The 17546-nt window shown below is 42.1% G+C and overlaps 1 protein-coding gene across 1 annotated transcript in view; it reads left to right on the top strand.

Annotated features, from left to right (window-relative positions):
• The first annotated feature begins 481 nt into the window (after positions 1 to 481).
• scfd2 (sec1 family domain containing 2) overlaps positions 482 to 17546 on the top strand; it is a 96693-nt gene continuing 79628 nt past the window's right edge. The window contains exons 1-4 of the mRNA XM_058072951.2: positions 482 to 760; positions 1312 to 1906; positions 2232 to 2400; positions 12516 to 12643. Coding sequence (XP_057928934.2) covers positions 539 to 760; positions 1312 to 1906; positions 2232 to 2400; positions 12516 to 12643 — 1114 coding nt within the window. The 5' untranslated portion in view covers positions 482 to 538. The remainder of the gene's footprint in view (positions 761 to 1311; positions 1907 to 2231; positions 2401 to 12515; positions 12644 to 17546) is intronic.

Below are 17546 nucleotides of genomic sequence, written 5' to 3'. Positions count from 1 at the left end.
ATATACAAAGTATTAGTAAACAATGTAAAAATAAAGAAAAAAAACACACACACAAAATGTTGTGCAAAGGTTGGATTCCCTCATTATAACATGATGTGAAATACTTTATTTTCATCTCATTCTTATGGATTTCTTAAAATAATAACTACTTATCATTGAAATATTTTAAGTGGTTTTGGCTATTTATTAATCTATTTTTGTTCTCATCGGTATATTTGTCCAAACACATGTACCTTTAGTGTACCAGGCATTGAAATGTATCAATAAACGAAAGAAACGAAGGTTGTCTAATTTTTTTCATGACTGTATATGAAAGGGACAACATATTTAACAACTTAGATTGAAATAAAAAAAATAGATAAAATAATAAGAAATGTAATTCTGTCTAGCTGTTGGACAGACTGCTGTTGTGTAACGCCGCCTCCTGTTGCCAAGGTAACGCTATGATGTGACGTATAATCTCTGCGACGGTATACTGACACGTCATCAACCTGTTTGTTTTGCTGGCTGCTGTCACGCTCCTGGTAAGACCAAAAAGATGCTAACTCCGGAGGCGGTGTGGCACTTCCCGGTCCAGATATGGGACCGGGTTCTCTCCAAGGTCAACCGGGCCGTGGTGTTTATGGACGACACATGTGCGGAGGTCCTCCACTGGAGCGCCGGGGGTGCTGCCGCCTTGTTCCAGGCCGGAGCCCGCAACTTGAAGCAGTTCTCCAGCTTCGAGTCGTGTAGTGACAACGAGCCCAAGGCGGTGTTTGTGGTGAGAATAGAATTGACTCATCTCAACAAAAAGTTGATACACTTTCGACACGATTTAAAAGACATATGTAGGAAATGGGAGAGTTTTTTCTACAACACTCGGACTGAATGAAGTTGAAGCACACATATTGCAGCAGACTACTGATAAAAGAACCTTTTATTATGCCCTCCATCTATTTTGTTGTTGTCTATATGTGCCCTGTGATTGGCTGGCGACCAGTCCAGGGTGTACTCTGCCTCTCGCCGAAAGACAGCTGGGATAGGCTCCAGCATACCCGCGACCCTAGTGAGGATAAGCGGCATAGAAAATAAATGGATGGATCATGGTATTTAGCAATATTTTAGTACTTGATGTGGCCACTAAATCTAACTAAAACATGTATGCATGCATGCCTTCTTATGGCAATCAAAATGTTGAGTATGTTTCTATATGATACAATGTATATTCACACAATTCTTATGTAACCTCATCAATTTCCTTAGAGAGTGCCCAACTTTCAATGTTTCCCCATATCTTCAACAAAATGCCTTTACGCTATTTTGCACCCCTAGGTGAGCACCTTGCTGAAAGGCCGCACAGTGGACACCATAAAGGACATCATCTCCCTCAGCCACCTGCAGTACTGTGTGGTGGTCACCACCGTGTCCCACTCACTACACCTGCTCGCCAACAACGTCACAGCGGATGTGGATGGAGCGCCTGTGTTCGAGCAGTTCGAGGACAAGCTGTGCGAGTGGATGGGCGACATGAACTATACGGCGGAGGTTATGCACGTGCCCCTGACCTTCGCCCCTGTGTCCCCGCAGCTGCTGCTGGCGCCCGCTTATGCACAGCTTTTTCCACTGCTGCCCCCCGATCTGTACACCATCAACTCCAAGCGTCCAGAGAAAAAGCGGTTGGGAAGCCTGTTAGATGTGGACGTCCCCTCACTGCCTGCCGAGCTGCAGATTGAGATCAAGTCGTTGGCGGCGGCATTGAACGCCATGTTTGAGGCCACAGGAACCAGAGAGGAGAGCTTTGCTGTGGGCCTCATGAGTCGCCTCATAGCAGGGGAACTGGCCGGTCACCCCCAGGCTAAGAACCGCAGGAAGACGGCCCCTAATAAAGCATCAATCATCTTTGTGGACAGGACCTTGGACCTGACAGGTATGTGTGGAACCAGGAAAACTAGAGTATTGTAGTTCATCATGTCAATATTTACCATATTATTAATTGTAATATTTTCACTAGTCAGTGTTATTAATAGTAACAAAATTCTACAAGATTATTAATAGTCATATCCTCAGTATTTTACAGTATTATTAATAACAGATTCAGTATTTTCCAATGATTTTATTGATAATATTTATCCTTTTTTGGCCAACACCTTAAATTTCTGCTGTAAAATGTATTCAGATTGTTGGCTAGACATATATTTAATATGAATACAAAAATCACAAATACTCTGGAACTCTTCTCGCTACTTTCTCAGGAGCCGTTGGTCACCATGGCGACAACTTGGTGGAGAAAATTCTCACTGTGCTAAAACGCTTGCCTGGTCATGTGACCGATGTACAGGTAGACATGCAGGAGCTGACCAGTGTGCAGATCAGTCCTCATTCACAGAGCAGTGTGGCGCCAGGCTGCCTCGCACAGACTCAGTGAGTACACTTCAATAAACTTCAATAATAAATTGAATAATAAACCAATCTAGTAATAGTTGAACTTGTATGACCCAGCATCCACACATGCAGTAATTTCTGATGATCCTGTTCCACTTTAGAGCACATGCACTAACTTATGCTTTACACATGAGGGGGGGGTGGCACATGACCGCCACGAGGTGCCAGTGGTTGAGTCAAGCTGTGCAGACACACGTGTTGGCCGCCTGCGGTGGGCTTGTTGTACATTGCCCAGGGATTAGTCCGACATCATTTGTTCCATTCCTGCCTCGGTCCTTCCTGTGGTTGACTGACCAAGATGACGTTAGTGGTTATTTAATAAATAGGTCTTGGGAATGCATGTTGATGTATTTGCCAACACGTGTCTCCTGTCGCTCAACGGTCAGTTCTTGACAAGTTTGTGGGATATAACACAAAATAAGTGAAGAACTCTATTATAGCACTCTAGTATAGTATAGTTACATTCATTATAAGGGCAAAAATGGACAGTATGTCTGTCCTAAACACCTTTTGTGAACATGGCGGACATGTTGATATGGAAACTTTTTATTTTCCCATAAAATGCCATATTTTAAAGTCTTAAAAAAAGATTTTTAGCAGCAAGCACGTTACCCTTGCCTAATGAATTCATCAGCGGTATTAAAGGGGACTTATTATGCTAATTTTCAACCCTTAATATTGAGTTGTGCTCTCCTATAGAGCAGCTACACATGATAACCCACGCAGAAAACCTTTTAGATTTTCCAGAATCTGCACCTATTCCAGCTGTCTTTCCTTTGATTTGTGCTCCCTGCCAAAACAGTCTGTTTTAATTTATTCCACCCATGGCCCGCCTCTGGGAACTCTGCTGTGATTGGTCACACGCCCAAAGTGCTTCCTAACTATGAACCATATAAGGAAGTCCGGCCCTCTGCGACATCACAAAGGAACAGTTTTGCAACGCGAGTTTTTAATCATCCCAAACTTCTTTCAGGACTCACTTCCAAATGCTCAAACCTAATTATCTGAAACTTTGGTATCGTTTAACACGAGAATACAACATTCTAACTACATTTATAGGTCAGAAAAATGGAAAAAAAACATAATAGGTCCCCTTTAATACGAGCTGGAGCAGTTTGCGCCTTATCACTGGTTATCCTTATCATTGGTTCTGTTGATGCTGTGTTGTGTAATATACTTACTACTGTTTTCTGAATGGCTGTCGACTCAAGTTTTGTGTTCTTTGGTGGTTCAGATCATTGAAGTCAGTAAAGGTTGAAGACATATTGGTGGTTTTACAAACGATGTTGCCGGCACCTCCTCTCCATACTGGTCACACACACTGCTATGAGATGGCATTCCACTCCTTGACCACGAGTTGTCCGATGTGGTTCTGTTGGTTACTCTCACACAAACATCATTCCCAAGTTCATCCCACAAGTTGGGTTGAGGTCAGGGCTGTTTCTCCCACCACATGTTGGAGGTAGCCTCTGATAAACACCACCATGTGTAGGTGAGTGTTTATGATTTGGAACCAGATTATATTAACATATTTGGTAAGCCATGTTTTTTTTCATAATGTTCCACCAGAATACTTTGAGTTTGGACCTGGTAACCTGGCATATTCGTTACATTCCAGCAATGTTGAAAGCAGCATTAGCATTAGCCTGCATGCTGAATTGAGCCCAGAAAGGGGAAACGTCATCCATTTTCAGACAAAGGGATCAGGTCTGGGTCAAAGAGATTAATTTGTTATCTCAGCACTTGTCTCAGTTCTACTTGTCAAGAATTATGCTGCTTTTGTATTTTAACAACCTACTAACATACCACAGCCAAGTAAATCAAGTGAGGACATTTTAACAATTTATAGTCCAACTTTAAGCAGGTGCTAGCACTAAAAAAGGTTAAAGACGTGTTGCAGATAGTCTTATCAAAGGTTTTTCTGGAGTTTGCAGCCATAATGACTGATCAGCAGGAGTGTGATTGCCTGTGTTTTTTTTGTTGTTTTTTGCGAGCAGATGGCCGAGTCGATGCTCATCACAGATGTTTGGGCCGCAAAGAAAGGCAGATTTTCCAATCTGCTGAAGTGCCTGTTTAAAGTGCTCTGTGTTCAAGACAATGCTCTTTTTCCACAAAACATCACGCAAGGGCTGTGGGAAAACATCCCAAATTTAGTTCATTTATAGTTTTCTTGTTGTCAACCAATTTGTATTGCACACTGGCACCACCTACTCAACTGGAGTGTGGCATTTTTTTATACTTTATTAACAGCAGCACAAATTTAGACACATATTTACCTGTTTACTGCATGGTTTTGCTTGTCACTGTCTAAAGAAAACCTTGTATCTCCACTTTACAATACTATTGAAAGTACTTAGTAGTTGGTGTACAGCTTGTGTAGCAGTGTAGATTTATAACCTACTGAAAATGGCTCAACACACAGTCATTACTGTCTAAATAGGTGCTGGCACAAATGAGGAGAGAGATAATTGCATGAGTGCTGCCATGATGGGGAGCTACAGTTCCTCGAGGGAAACACTGTTATGATTGTAGCGAATAGCTCCACTAGTTTGTGGTGTGTATTTCTGAAATATGAAAAAAAAACAATTGTCATCAGACGGTGATGTTAGAATGTTACATGAGCTGCTACTAAGCTTGGTGGGTGCAATCAACAACTGGATTTTCCTATTGTCCAGCCTCAGTGGAGGTCTGTACTTCACTGAGTACTCTTTATTGCATCTTCTGCAAAGAAAAATACATTGCATGCATCATTAAACCCTGCCACCTGTCCACGGTTTAGATTCCCAGTGAAGCTTTTCCTCTTGCAAGTTGACACCACTATGATTTTGTCAAGTTATTTTTAACCACCTTGTGTTTTTTTTGTAGCAAAGAGCAGCTTAAACCTTTAAATGTTCGGTGCACCATAATTGGAGCCTTTTTAGAAGCATGATATTTTCTTGGTTGATTCCAGGATATTTGTGTAGATCAGGGTGTACCAAACACTCCGTGGGTGGTTGTTGGTTCTAGCTCCGTAGGCATGACCCCTACGCTTACCTTGCAATTACCGTCATATTGTTTTTCATAACCTGGTGGTGATTGTTATGGTCCTGCAACCACGCTTTGACGTGTGGTTCTGGGTAATGGTCTTATGGAGTGTCTACACACCTTTTCCCTATGTGGTTTTTAGCTTCTTCTTGATACCTCTCTAGTGACATTCTTTGTCAGCCATTGAATACATCCTGAGTTGAATGTGCAATGTTGAGTAAAAGTTGTGGTCTGCTACCTTCCCGTCTGTCTGTGTTGTGCTATGCTTGGCTCTCTTTTTTTCATCCTGTGTGGTGCGCCTGAATCCCATTGGAAGAGGGCACCGGGTTTCCATCTATTCCAGACTGAACCTGGCTTCTTGGACTTTTACTCTGTGGTAGGAGTGGGAGTGTGTGTGTGTCGATGTGAGCATGGGTGGCCAAGGTGGAGATCTGGTTCTGTGTATCCGACCGCACCCTGGCATGAGAAAACACAGCAGGACTGCCATCTCCTCAATTCAGATGTGCCTGGCACACTGTGGGAGAAAAAGCACCTATTTCTGTCCTGCAATGGGCAATGGGAGCTTGAGTAAACGTTGCATGTGCAGTATGTGAATATAGGCGGCATGGGAAAACGTAAACTAGTGGTAGCAGAGGAGACATGCTAATAATGTGTGTGGCCTACATGCTCGAATTCCTAATAATAAGCATAAAATGCTTTATAGCACTTTATAAGGCTCAAAAAGAGACAGGATGGCACATTCAACAAGGAATCTAACCAATCTTCTTCTATAACAGCAGTTTTCAAATAGCACTAAAAAGCATTGTTTCCACCTATATTTGTATTAAAAAAAGACATCACCAAAATCAGAAAATCCTGTTTAGAGTTAAAGTGCAGGATTGAGACCTGTGACATCCCAGTTAGGAATCACTGATATAGAGGTCCTTTTTTGTTTTTGCATAATTTCTGCATTTAATTGCTATTCTATTGATGCTTGAAGATTTCCATTTCCATTTCACCGTGGTGAACTGAAGATTAAACATGAATAGAGCAGTTTGATGATAAAATCCTGCCTTTATCCTACCAAGAGAGAACCAGTGCCAGGCTGAAAGACTTTCATCTCTGAGGGATTCAATCAACAGCGATGGCTTCAATTTCAGATGTCACTGATAAAGAAAATCTAAAAGGTGCACCATGCAGATTTAGGACTCCTCACATCCTGATGTCCACCATGTGTGAAGCACGTAGATGACTTTCACCTGGACAGCTTGTTCTCTGTGTTCCCTTCAGGCCTGAGATAACAGAACCTTTTCTGTCTGTTTGATGCTCTTTTATTGCACTTCCACCAAAGAACTCTTCTACTTGTGTGTGCGTTTATTCAGAAACACGATCAAACATCCGCCACTTTAGATCCTTGTGCCCAACTCTTTCAAAGAGCCCATGCTGCTCCCTTTTATTTGAAATGGTAAACCAAGCAAAGGCCAATTCACATGACAGTCTCGCACTCCCCACACTTCTTTCATATCTTCACCATTTCAACAAGACAGCTTTCTCCCACTCCTTCACTTTATGTCTTATGTTACAGTATGTTAGACTATGTTGTGTTGCGTCATGTGTAATGGCACAATAGCGTCCCCACACAGAGTCCACGCTGTTTTATAACTTATAACATTTTCTATGCTGCTTATGCTTATTCGGGTCGCGGAAGTATGCTGGAGCCTATCCCAGATGACTTCAGGTGAGAGGCGGAGTTCAACTCTGTACTGGTCACGAGCCAATTTACACTCATATCATACCCAATCTCCTGACTGGTTGGCCAACATGCCAACCACTCGTTCAACGTGCAACAACTTTATAACAGTTTATAATAGTTAATTGGAAAAAAATGGGCAATTCTGTTAAAATTGCGTTAAGAAAGAGAGAAGAGATCTTCACATTTTAGTGTCATTTGTAGTGTCATCATTTGGTGGGTAAGCAACTTGAAATTTAAGAAGATTTCACAGAAAAGCTCATCAAGGATCTGGAACCCTTGTTTAATTTAAGTTCAAACTTCTTTGTTTAGACCCCCCAACTTTGCAACCTTCTTATTTTAATTTGTTCTCTTCATTGACTAACATCTGGCAAACGCAAAATTGTTTAATTTGTAGCCTCCCTTCCTCCCCTCACTTCCTGCTCTAGGCTGTCCCTGTGTCCCTGTCTCCTCTCCCAATAAATCCATTGGGTCATTCGTCCCACTTGCCAGGAGACACAGAAACACTCAAAGCCATGGTCCTGTCTCCCGTCTCCCTCCTGTGTCATATCCCGCTGAAGCACACGGATGCTTACAGGAAGCAGGGTCTGTCTTGTGGGCTCTATCACAACAGCACGTTTGTGTCAGGTCCAGTGTGTCACATCTGTTGGACAAACCTTGGATTGGACCAGAACATCATCTGGATCTTCATCCTCTGTGCATGGACCACATTTGCTACACAGAGAGTGATGTGGCTGCATTAAAGTTGCATTGACGTGCACTCAGGTCGGCCATACAGGTGCTGACACACTAACACCCCGCACCCCCCAACAACAAAAAGGGGAAAGATTTAAGAGCTGTGGTCTGAGCGTTCCCAGTTGTCAACAACAAATAGGTCACAACTGCTCAATGAAACGCAGTGTTGTTTTTGGATAGAACTCAGACAAAAACACATGTTCTCGCAAATACTTTGTTGTTTGTTGCACCTCAGTTATTTTATTGGACTTTGTTCTTGTTCTCTAACAAAGAGTTAAGAAAAAAACAGCCACAAACCTAATTATGTTGCAGCAGGAACCTCAGCAAAATATAATTCTGCTCACTGTTGGAGGTGAGCAGGCAAATAAAAACGGACCCCGCTGAGACGTTTGTATCCCATCCCAGATGTTGTTTAAGTGTCGTGTTTATGCTGTATGACTAACCCCTGCATCATGTTATCAACTTATCATGCCAGTGAGTCAGAGAGCCTAAATAATTAGATAAATATGCTCCTCATGTTCCAGCGAGCATTGTTATAACTGTTATATCTTCCCAAGGGTTAATATATAGATACTTTAGGGTAATCTGTGTACAGCTTGTGTATCAGTACAGAGTTGCTGTCCACTGAAAAAAGTCACCACACAGCCATTATTGTCTAAATAGCAAAGAACACAAGTGAGTAGCATAATACACTCTAGCTTTATGGTGAAGGTGGTGGTTGCGTCATTGTCCGGGGCTGCATGACTGCTACCAGCACTGGAGGGACAAAAGAATTCCAACATGTGACATTGTGAAGCAGGGCATGACTCCCTCCCTTGGCAAGCTGGTTAGCATGACAGTTTTCCAGCATCATAATGAGCCCAAACACATCTCCAAGGTGGCAAGTGTCTTGCTAAGGAAGCTGAATGTGATTGGCAAAGTGTGATTGGAATGTGAGTGGCAAAGAATGTCTCCTCCAGAACCCATTTCAGCACCTGTGGGGCATCCTCACGAGGAAGGAAGGAAGGTGGAATAGTGCAATGTGTATAACCTCCATCCATGATGTCATGTATTAAGTGGGCCAATCATACTTGACCATAGTACTCTTTGCTGAGTGTTAGCGCACCCTAGCTCTGCTTTGGATTTTTGTGCATATTTTATTGCGACACAAGGGTGTGAAGTGAAGAAGAACTTAAGATATCGGCAACACAGTTGGCACTTAACTTCTTTTTACCTGACAATTAATTAAAAATTTTGCTAAATGTTTTATGATTGCCACAGTTTGACCTTGGCACGGATTATTACTATTTTCATTATTTCCTGTGGAGAAAAGTCAAACAAAATGAACATCAATCAGCATCACAGAACGTCCACACTCTCGCTCTCTCTCACACACACACACACACATGCGCACACACACATACACATTCCTCTTTGCTTTCTCACACACTTCCAGGAACAAAGTCTTCCCCCCCAGCCCACCACCCTTCCTTTTCACCCCCTCACTCTTTTATGCTTAGAGACAGTCAGTTTTATTTCATCACTTAAATATGTGTGCTGCATTCCTCTGACAGGTATGCTCCATTTGATGCTTAGCTACCTTTTTAGGTTGCTGTCACATTATACTGGACACACACACACACTCACTCACTAGAGAGAGGGGGCAATGTGTTGTGTTGATGTACAAGTGCAAGAGTGCCCCCTTCAGGCAGTGTACGGTACTTTTTGAGCACCCCCCCACCCAAACTCCTTAGTAGTAGAATCACCTAGCTTGTCTCTCTCTCGGGACCAGTATGAAACGCTGCTCAAAGCCCAGCCCCATTTTGGTCCAAATGGCCCAGCAGGGAAGGCGTCAAAAGGGGGGGAGATGTGTGTATGTAGCAAATTAGAACCATATCTCACCCAACACTCAGGCTTTTTAAGGTGTTCTGGGAACACACACGCTAAAGACACAAATGTATGCGTGTACCCTCCCGAATGCAGCTCACATGGTCCAGTTGAGATGTGTAAGTTTAGCGTTTCAAACATGCGGGATGTTGCTTCATGATTTTCACTCAAGCGCATGGGGAGATGTTTCCCAAAAATGTTCTCCAGAAATGAAAGTGTGTCATCAGTCTGGACTATTGTCTGGAATTCCCCAGCAAGTTAAGAACATTGTTGGGAAATAGGAGATTTATATTCCTGTTTCTTTTACAACAACATCACTCCTAAATAGAACTCTTGCTTATATGCGGGTTGTGTTGTGTTTGCCGTTTTGTTTTGTTTTTTTTGTCTGGCTTGAGTGTGAAGATAGCGGTTGTCCCAACGTGAGACCCCCACTCTTCCCTCGTTCAACCAGCCCCAGGTCTGGAACTGATTACATGTGATATTAAACACATGGCAGTGGTTAAAAGCACAAAGGAAGACGAGAAAAAGGGCAGCAGATTTGTCAACAAGCTCCCTCGCACTTCTCTGCTCATTGTCCTCTTTTTTCGCCGCCATCTCGGTATATTTTATCCATCTCGCTGCGAAAGACGCAGACGGATTTTTTGTTTACTCCTCGACCAACAAACTGTCTGTGGCCTTGATAGCAGAGCGAAATCAAAGAGGAGCACTGTTTAAAATATCATTGTCACTTGAAGACAGGTTTTAATGAGATTGATTGATTATTGATTTTTAGTCTGTGAGATCCTTAAATATTTTCATACTGCCTCATAAGAAACAATGGAAGCACATTGATTCTGTGTCCAGGTTGTAACGGTATGCCATGATCAGAGTGTGGTGCGTACCTCAGTTTTATGGTATCTTTGGTATAACAAGCTTTAAAATTAAACAAACTTAAATTGCAAGGATGTTATCCTCCAATTAATACACTTATCAAATTCCAAAATACAAATAAATAAAACTACATAAATATGAAATGCTATACAGTAGTTTAGCAAGTGCATTGATGCAGCCGTGTAACAGTGCAACAGAAAATTAAAGTCGCATTAATAGTTCCAGCTTGGAGCCCTTTTCCCCGTCTCTACTGTACAATACCAGCACATTGCTTTTGTTGTATTCTTTTGTCTTTTTCTGGTTACGTATTTCCCCGGGAAGGTCAAGTGTTCCCAAATAGGAAGACCTCAAGAAGAAAGACCTCAATTTCACTAGCTATGACCCCCACGAGCCAATGGCTGGGCTGCACTGTATTTGTTTACAATATAGATGTGTGACTGCATCATGAGACAGATCTACTTCCTGTCTCTCAATGTGTACCGTGTACGCCTCTGTAACGTATGGAAAATCCAAGTACGGATTACGATTGTGAGGCCTAGTGTCTGGCTACATTTGACATCATGAAATAACATTTTAGCATGGAACATTTGCATAGATTGTAATTGTGTCTTGCAATGGAGACAGTTTCACAACCAGTTTATGCGCCAAGTGTCCCATTAGTGAGGTGGATCAGTGAATTCTATTACTGAAGCGATAAAGAGACGAGAGACTGAGATGCTATCATGAGCAGCTTTTCTCTGCAGGCTCTGACAAACTAAATCACATACAGCATAGATTGAGAACATTCCAAATGTTGACTCAAACTTAATTTTTGCTTTTTCCTGTGGGTGATCCCTGAGGGGAGTCAACGCATTCTTGTCATCAGGCTAACTGTCACCAAGACAAGATTGAGTTTCATCCACAAAACACTTTCTCAGATTGTGTTTCTTGTGATGTTGCTGCATCAAGGTACACATGTAGCGTGACATCATAGCATTTCTGATTAAATAGCACAAACTCAACACATAGATGTGCTGCATGCTGACACAAATGATGTAAATCTTGGTTGAGAAATCAAGTCCCAACAATGCTAGCTTTAGCCTACACTATCATGCTAGTAACTTTAAGCATCACATAAGTGATCACCAAAGGAGGCTAAATTCGGCACTCAACCAAATGTAAAAAACATAAAATCAATATTCATCTACGAGTATGACAAAAACAAGAAAAACCACCAGGGTATGCCCCTTTGGAGACTGGAAGCCAGTTTTACCGTTTGTAAACATTGGTCTGGAAGTGGCTTCGGGGATGGCCAACCTCTTCTTACGATGTCGAGCTTTTCTGAAATTATCCACCTTGAAAATAGATTTTTAAGATTCTTTGGCACCAAGTTAATTTTTTACTTTTTGTGTGCCGGTTGCTACAGACTTTTGCTTTGTTTTGCTCTGGTCAACTAATCAGTAGACTGACCTAAGTGTGGCACAAATCTGAAATCTCACAGCCCCATTACTGATTCTGGGTAGATTAGAAAAACAACACATATTGTAGAAGATGAAATCCGTGTGCGCAAAAAAACAAAAAAAGGTACATATACACTACTGGAACAGTACAGCCTAGACACACACTACAAAATGACGATAATACTGTTTAGAAAAAAAATATCCAATTTCATGGAATTTGTTCCATACTATTACAATTTACATTGTAAATGTTCATCAGTGCTTCTGATGGTGTTTCGGCCAGCAGAACACTGCTGTGACCAGTAGGTAATATATTGCACACTCACACTGGAACCCTTGACAATGGAAACGTTCAAATATGCATAACAAACAGAAACTGGAAACTGAATTAACTGAATTGGCTATTTTGCAAAACTTTTTTTTCCGATCAGGTCACCTGCAGCCTGTTTACTTTGGGAGACCATGCTCACCAGTAAACACAAAGAAGCAGTGATGGAGGTCCGACGCCAACTAGTGGAAGCCGCCAGCAAGGAGAAGCTGCCAATCAAGATGAGCATGGGTATGTGCACATGCAAAACACAAGTCAAACATACACTAATACATGTATAATGTATTGAAAACACAAACAGAAGGTCTTCAGTTTGAATTGCAGCTCCATAGCGCCAACTACTGGCTCTAAAATCCTCTCCCTGTTCACTGTGTGTTTGTCCATGTGGCTGCGGAGGAAATCTGAACCACATGTTGAAACTGTGACACACACATGCACACGTACGTTTGCAAACTTTTGTTGTTTCTTAATGTAGCAAATGAGGCCAACGCGAGGGATAAAAATGTGTTGGCACGCAAAAATAAAATAAGGTCCACACACACACACACGCTTATGCAGGTCTATGAGTCCCCTCATGCACGTTCACCTTCATGCAACCTTCTGACTCACATTGTCTGACTCATTTAACACACATGCACACACACACACACACACACACACACATTTGGGGTTAGTGTGAATGTTAGCATCTGGTAAAAAGGGGAGGGCCACTTTGGTCCCTTTGCTCCTGTAATCGGTGAGGTAAAAAGTGTCTGGTAACAAGCAGGTTGTAATATGTTGTTGGAGGTCTCGCACACACACACACACACACGCACACACACGGCCCAGAATTTGTGTACACACTGTGGTTTCCTTTGACACCTTGTGCTTAAAGGCGCAATTTGTGGCTGATCTGACCAAACCACTGCTTCACAGTTCACACAAATCAATGATGTGTGCAGATAGTGGCCTCAATAAGGTTGTCTGCTACTGATGTAAGACACAAATAGTCACTAACCTGAGGGTCAAACTCTTATATTCAACATTATAGGATTATTTCCCTCCGCTATTTGTGTTTTATTACTTTGTGTTCCTTTTGTGTTATTATCCAGATTGACCGAACAAATCAGTAAATGATTGTATTACATTTGTAATTGTACTTGACAATTTTGACATTACAGCATGTCTGACACTGTTAAAAGGGAACTTATTATGGGCATTTTCGGACCTTTGTATTGAGTTGTGGACTCCTATAGAGCAGCTACACATGATAACCCGCACAGAAGGCATTGTAGATCTTCCAGAATCTGCACCAATTCCAGCTGTATTTCCTAGGAATTCCAAAATGGTCTGTTTTAATGCCCATATAAGGAGGCCTGGCTCACTGTGACATCACAGAAACATTCAGTGCTATCCCTAACCTCATTATCTGAAAATTTGGCATCGTTTAACACGACAATACAACATTCTACCAACGTTTACAGGTCAGAAAAGTGGAAAAAGCATAATAGGTGCCCTTTAAACAAGCCATTAGTTACGAATAGTTACGGATTATGCAGATTTTAAATTGAGGGTATACTCGCACAAGGCTTACTGTGCTGGACTTGCAGTTCCCCATTCGTCTCCTGGCTCCCACTGGTCTGCTGTCACTTTGAGCGTTCAATATATGGCCCGTTTTACCTTTGCCATCACTTCTACAGTACACTGCTGTATTTCTGTAATTTCCCTGACTTGGTGGATCAATTCCAGTCTTATTTTGAGATGTTCTGATTATTTTGTTACAATTAATAATATTAATATGTTTCATGCATTATTCTGTTTAGGTAATCCATCGATCCCTTTTCTATGCTGCTTATCCTCATTAGAGTTGCAGGAGTGTGCTGGAGTCTGTCCCAGCTAACTTTGGGTCAGAGGTGCTAACAACTCGGCCACCGTGCGGCCTGTTTAATGTATACATTAAATATTTGCGGATGAAGCAATTCATTTAGTATGTAAATGTAGCGTGTTGTGGGTTTGGCATTCCGTATTGTTCGTTTGGATTTTATTTGTATGATTTATGTGTTGGGTATCATCAAGAACTGTAGAGAAGCAATTGCATTGCAGTCATTGTATGAGTCAGTTACATTGTACGAGTGCATACATGCATGTACTGTACATGCAGTTGTGCCGTGCACTGGCCCACCTACAGTATTCCAATCATGCCAAATGAGAGAGTCATTCATTGATCACTTGTTGAACAACCTCATCCTTTGGTCTATGTCAAACTTTTTATGGTGCATTTGTTGCAGACCCGGCAATAAAACAGATTGCATTTCAAGCATCATGCTATAAATAATTTGTTATGCCATATTAGCTGGATGGTGCAAAAACAGCAAATGAGGCTGGGCCAGTGATCAAAGTCTTGAACGATGCACAAAGGCTGAGGGAGCAGCCATGATTTAGTCCAGCTACTTTAAGATGACTGTAGGTGAGCAAGGTGAGTCGGGGGCCAAGTGATGTTGGATGTCCGCATCGTAGCTGAGTTGTGGCCCACTTCAATGACTGGACAGCCTCGTAAGTAACCTTCCATTGGAAGGGGGACACCGGAAAACAAGACATGTTTTTATTTATGCACTCGAAGAGCAGAGCAGCTCAGGAGAGTTTATGTTGGGGGGCTCATATGTGTGAATGGATATCATAGGCTAAGACAGACACACTGCAGTGACTAGTATATGTGCTTCTTTTATGCACAAATGGGAACAATAAATCCAAATTGTTTGGCCTAAGGCAGGGCTTCTCAAGTAATAGGACGGGCCCCCCTGGGGGATCGCAGTGAACTGTCAGGGGGCCTGAGAGGTAGGGTATACTTTTAATGTTAATGTAGACCTGCCAACATAGTATACAAGTTTGTCATACTCAACATGCAATGTGACGCACTTGTATGTTCTCCATTGTTTTGCATTTTCCTGCTTTTAGTTTCAAGTTCAGTCTGTATAGTACAGATAAATAAATAAATATCGAGGGGGGGGGGGGGACAAACATTTCTGAGTTTCTGTCCCCTCGGGGGGGCTCATGACGGAAAATAATTGAGAACCACTTGTTTACATGTCATTTTAGTATGTAGTCAACATGTTTTACAAAACTCATAATCAATCATTGAGGTAATGTTCCCTATCAATGATGAAACCAATACATGCGCAGACAGTAAATGTACAGTACATGGACAAAGACGATATATGCACAAATGTGCACACATCCTGTATAATACACCACAGTGGGGGAATTTCATCCTATTGTGCCGTGAGAAAACTGACAGGTCAATCAGAGCCTCTGAGAAATGGATTTTCTCTTTCTCTCTGTGGAGGATCTTATCCTGTAGAGATGAGCATGAGCCAAAGGTGAGAGTGCGGATCTGCAGTGGACTGATATGTTTCTATATTTCTGTGTGTGTGTGAAATATTTACACTGCCACATGGCGAGTGGCCACTCGGTGAGCAGGTAGTTGCTTGGTGCTGAGCCCGCTAGTATTTTGTTTAATCTGTGGAAATGTGTGGTAGCTGAGGGTTTTGGGAGAGTGTTTGGTGCTCTAGCATCCTAATACTGTATCAAGCCCACAGTATGCTTGTATAGCAGTCTAACACTAGAATACTGTAGTTGATGGTCGCGTGCCACAAAGGTAGACCTTCTGTTTTCTTTGCTGCTTAGAGGCCAGAGGTGGAGGAAACACTCAGCTACAGGCTAGAATTTATCTTAAGGCTCATATTGTGGTATTCTTCACCATTTTTTAGGACTATCAATTGGGAAAACAGCACTTTGTGCGTTTGTAGCCTTGTAGGTGTCATTTCTTGTTGTTACTTCCGATACTTCCTGCGGTAGCTATCGTCTCATCAATGTACCATAATGTAACATTACTGACACACAGTGACCAATATATAATATTACATACCACAACATGACTTTCAATGTGGTATTGCGTGAATATCTGCCTTTGCGGTGCGGTTTCAGCAGCCGGAGCAGACCCTAGTACAGTGCCTACCGGAGTCAGTGTGAATAGCACGCGAGATAGTATGCCGGACTGGATCAGGATCGGAGCTAGTAGTGTGCATAAAGCACTTAATGTGTGGTTCCAATCCTGCCCTGCGCTCTGCCGCTTCCATGTTATGTGTATTATCATTGAAAGTAGCTTTGTTTCTCTACACGTCACTCGTAAATATATGCTTTTTGCAAATGTGAATAAATGACACAATTATTTGCTTGCAGGGTGGAGTAGTCAGCTCACATCACAAGAGGCCAATGGAGATGGAGCTTGAGGAGTAGTGATGCCAAGTGTGAACTCATGCGCTCAGAGTCATTCCCTTGTGATCACATCAACTTTCATGTCTCTCCTCCACTGCAAAAGCAGTACAGCAAGACCGTAACTCAGCTGACCAAATTTTTCCTTGAAAGTCGTCTTTTTATCCGGCAATAAGATGCCTCGGGAGTGCCGGAGCGACTTGTCGGGAAAGTTCAGTAACATAGATAAGAGGGAAGGTTCAAGCAGAGTTCTTTGATTGTGTAATAAGAACAGGGTTTAGTGCAGCTTCATTTTGTCTCTCAGACTCATGTGGGCTGGCCTTTTGCTGTAAAGGTTGATTTTATTTGACGCACTGTGTACCTTTTTAGTTGCTTATTAGTAGCTCGAGTTTTACTTGGCCCTGGCATTGGATGCATTTCCCGGTGCTGTGCTTGGATTATGTTTGGCACATCAAGGCTAGTGAAGCCTGAGTTACACTGCCAGGATTTTTTAGGGCAGGATATGCTCACAATAGAGCTTTTCAGGGTCTCAAATATGCTTGCACTGAAGCATATTATGTGAAAATGCTTAATTTCAGTGAGAAATTTGACCTTACCTTTTGTAGGCGCGTGTATTTTGCCTTGAAACACATACAGTAGATCCTTTCATTGCTGTTGGTCAAACATATGCCCCCCTAATTGGCTTTCTACCCTGCTGTCAGTTTTCACATATCAACTGCTGTAAAAATGTGTTTTGTAATTTTATTACCGTTTAGTTCTCGGAAATCTTTGAATTATTGAACTTGGCCGGCCCAAGTTTGCTTGTAAGCACACACAACAATGTGTGGCATCATTCAACTGATGATACATGCATACTTCTCATGTTTGCACAACAATGTCGGAA

The sequence above is a fragment of the Doryrhamphus excisus genome, linkage group LG4, assembly GCF_037039965.1.
Source record: "Doryrhamphus excisus strain RoL-2023G ecotype Guam linkage group LG4, RoL_Dexc_Guam_v1.1, whole genome shotgun sequence".
Taxonomy (NCBI): Eukaryota; Metazoa; Chordata; class Actinopteri; order Syngnathiformes; family Syngnathidae; genus Doryrhamphus; species Doryrhamphus excisus.
The sequence above is the reverse complement of the archived record's forward strand: the minus strand, read 5'-3'. Positions and strand labels throughout refer to the sequence as shown.